Genomic DNA, 2,215 nt, shown 5'->3' on the forward strand with positions numbered 1-2,215 from the left:
TAGTTGATTTGCTTATCTATATTATTTTATTTTTTCATTCTTAATTATAACATTACTATTTCCCTATATATATTATTATATACAGTTTCAATATTCTAAACATAACAAAACTATAATTCTACACGTTTAGGGTATTACCTATTAATGATAATATTACTTCAACATGACTCACATAATATCAACGCTTGCCATCTCTGTTAAGGTGAACGTCGTTGTAGACATAAGAAAAAAAAGCCAGATCTGAAAAATATTATTATTAAATTTCATTTTAAACTTAATAATATTGATTTAGACAAATAAATGGCCTTAAATGTAAATGGCCTTTTAAAGGATATGACAACTCTAAAATAGAAATTGTTTTTTGGAATGTTGGAGGTCTAATAAATGACAAACATACAGAACTGAAGAATATTCTTGATAGTTCTGATATTGTTGGTATTTACGAATTAGGAACTTCAACTGAAAGAGATTTTATAAATATAAAAGGTTACCAAGTGAAAATATTGAAAAGTGGGGTCGACTTGACGAAGTGGCCTCAGGAATGGTAATATATGTGAAAAATCATTGAATTGTTAAAATTGATATAATTAAAACTATGGCTGTAACAGAACTCAGACTGAAAAGTCTGAGGTGATGCATGCCAAAGCGTGATGAGGAAGATGCAATTGAAGATTTTATCTATTCGGGACAATGTAATTTAATAGATAATGTAGAGAAGTAAACAACTTTTCTCTTCGATAAAGAGTCTAAGTCTTTATGTTTTACATTAGCAGGTCTCGTGGCCATCTTCGGTTCAAGCGCCTCGGAGGATTGTCAGGAATAGAAGAGGAAAGGTTAGAAACTAGAGCCTTTTGATGGTTAGGGAGTTTATAGTGGAAGAATTGATACCTGGTTCAGGCTAGATCGTTTGCAAATGGAAAATTAAGGTTTTTATGAATGATTTTATTTGTATCAAAGTAAGGAGCATTGAGGACTTTGGATTGTAAGCATTGGATACGAGAGAAATTCGAAGGTTTAGTGGAGCCTCAAAGCTCAACTCCGTATGTCTCGATATACCTTATAATTGTCATGTAAATCAGTATTTTTTAATAAATTGGAAGTTTGAACCGTTAGTCTAGTAAGTGCTGTAATAGTCGAAATCGACGTGCAATCTCCTGTCTTTTCAGTCTTGTGTGAGGATTCCAGGTTAGTCGTTTGTCCAGATGTAGTCCAAGGTTGCGGATTTGTTCTACAGGGGTAAGGGCAACATTATTGCAATATACTGTAGGGCAGTCAGTAGGTTTACCACGTAGGGGAAAGGTAATTTGATGGGATTTATTTATATCCTCCAATTACGGCACCATTCTTCGAGGGTTGCGATATGGGATTGGAGAGTTTGGGATGCAATTAAAGGGTTATTATTGACTGCGAGCACACATGTATCATCACCGTAAGTTGTGAGGATAGTCCTAGGATTGGTTGAGATGTCAGCTGTATAAACTGTGTAGGGGATGGGACAGAGGATCCTAGTCTGAAGAACACCAGTAGGCTGAGAGAAGAGGCATGAATAGGAACCATTGTGGTTTACTTTGTATAATCTGTTAGTGAGAAAGGAACGGATAATGAGAAAGTATGTAGGAGGTAGGAATTGACGGAGTTTGTCAAGTATTCTCGGATGCCAGACTCGATCAAAAGCCTCAAAAAAAGGATTAAAAACTTTATTATGGGTCAATCCGGGTTATAGATTGGAAGCACGTGATCATAAAATCTACTTTATTTCCATTTTAGCATCTCCGAGAACATATATAAGGACTCCAACATGTTAGAAATCCGAAATGTTAAAATAAATCGATACGCAATTTTATTTCGATTTTATTTTCAGGTCCTCCGAAATGTTACTAAGGAACCCTAATATGTTAAGGTAACCACTAAATAGGGTTAAAAAATGAGTTAGCCTAAAAAAATTGGTACTAACATAGTTATTGACTGTTAGCGACAGCTAAATCTTAGATCTGAATTAGTTATAAGTTGTCTATTTCAACTAACAACTAATTCAGTTCAAATTATTGAGGGGAACTAATTCTGACAACTATTTAGCTATTACTTTGTCGTTAATTAACTGAATATTAGCTAACTAATTTACAACTCTGCCAATAAATAAATAAAATAAAGGTATTCCGGTAGTAAATAAAAATTGATCATTATTAGTGGCATGTGTGACCTTGGCGCACCACCC

At 34.0% G+C, this 2,215-nt stretch overlaps 1 protein-coding gene across 1 annotated transcript in view; it reads right to left on the reverse strand.

The window, feature by feature from the left end:
* The window catches only part of LOC106679226 (uncharacterized), a 13,355-nt gene that overhangs the window by 9,912 nt on the left and 1,228 nt on the right, over positions 1-2,215 (reverse strand). Inside the window, exon 2 of the mRNA XM_014418242.2 lies at positions 173-240. Within this exon, the coding sequence (XP_014273728.1) occupies positions 173-240 (68 nt within the window). The remainder of the gene's footprint in view (positions 1-172; positions 241-2,215) is intronic.

Source organism: Halyomorpha halys, unplaced genomic scaffold (genome assembly GCF_000696795.3).
Source record: "Halyomorpha halys isolate HHAL.00 unplaced genomic scaffold, Hhal_1.1 Scaffold185.1, whole genome shotgun sequence".
Taxonomy (NCBI): domain Eukaryota; kingdom Metazoa; phylum Arthropoda; class Insecta; order Hemiptera; family Pentatomidae; genus Halyomorpha; species Halyomorpha halys.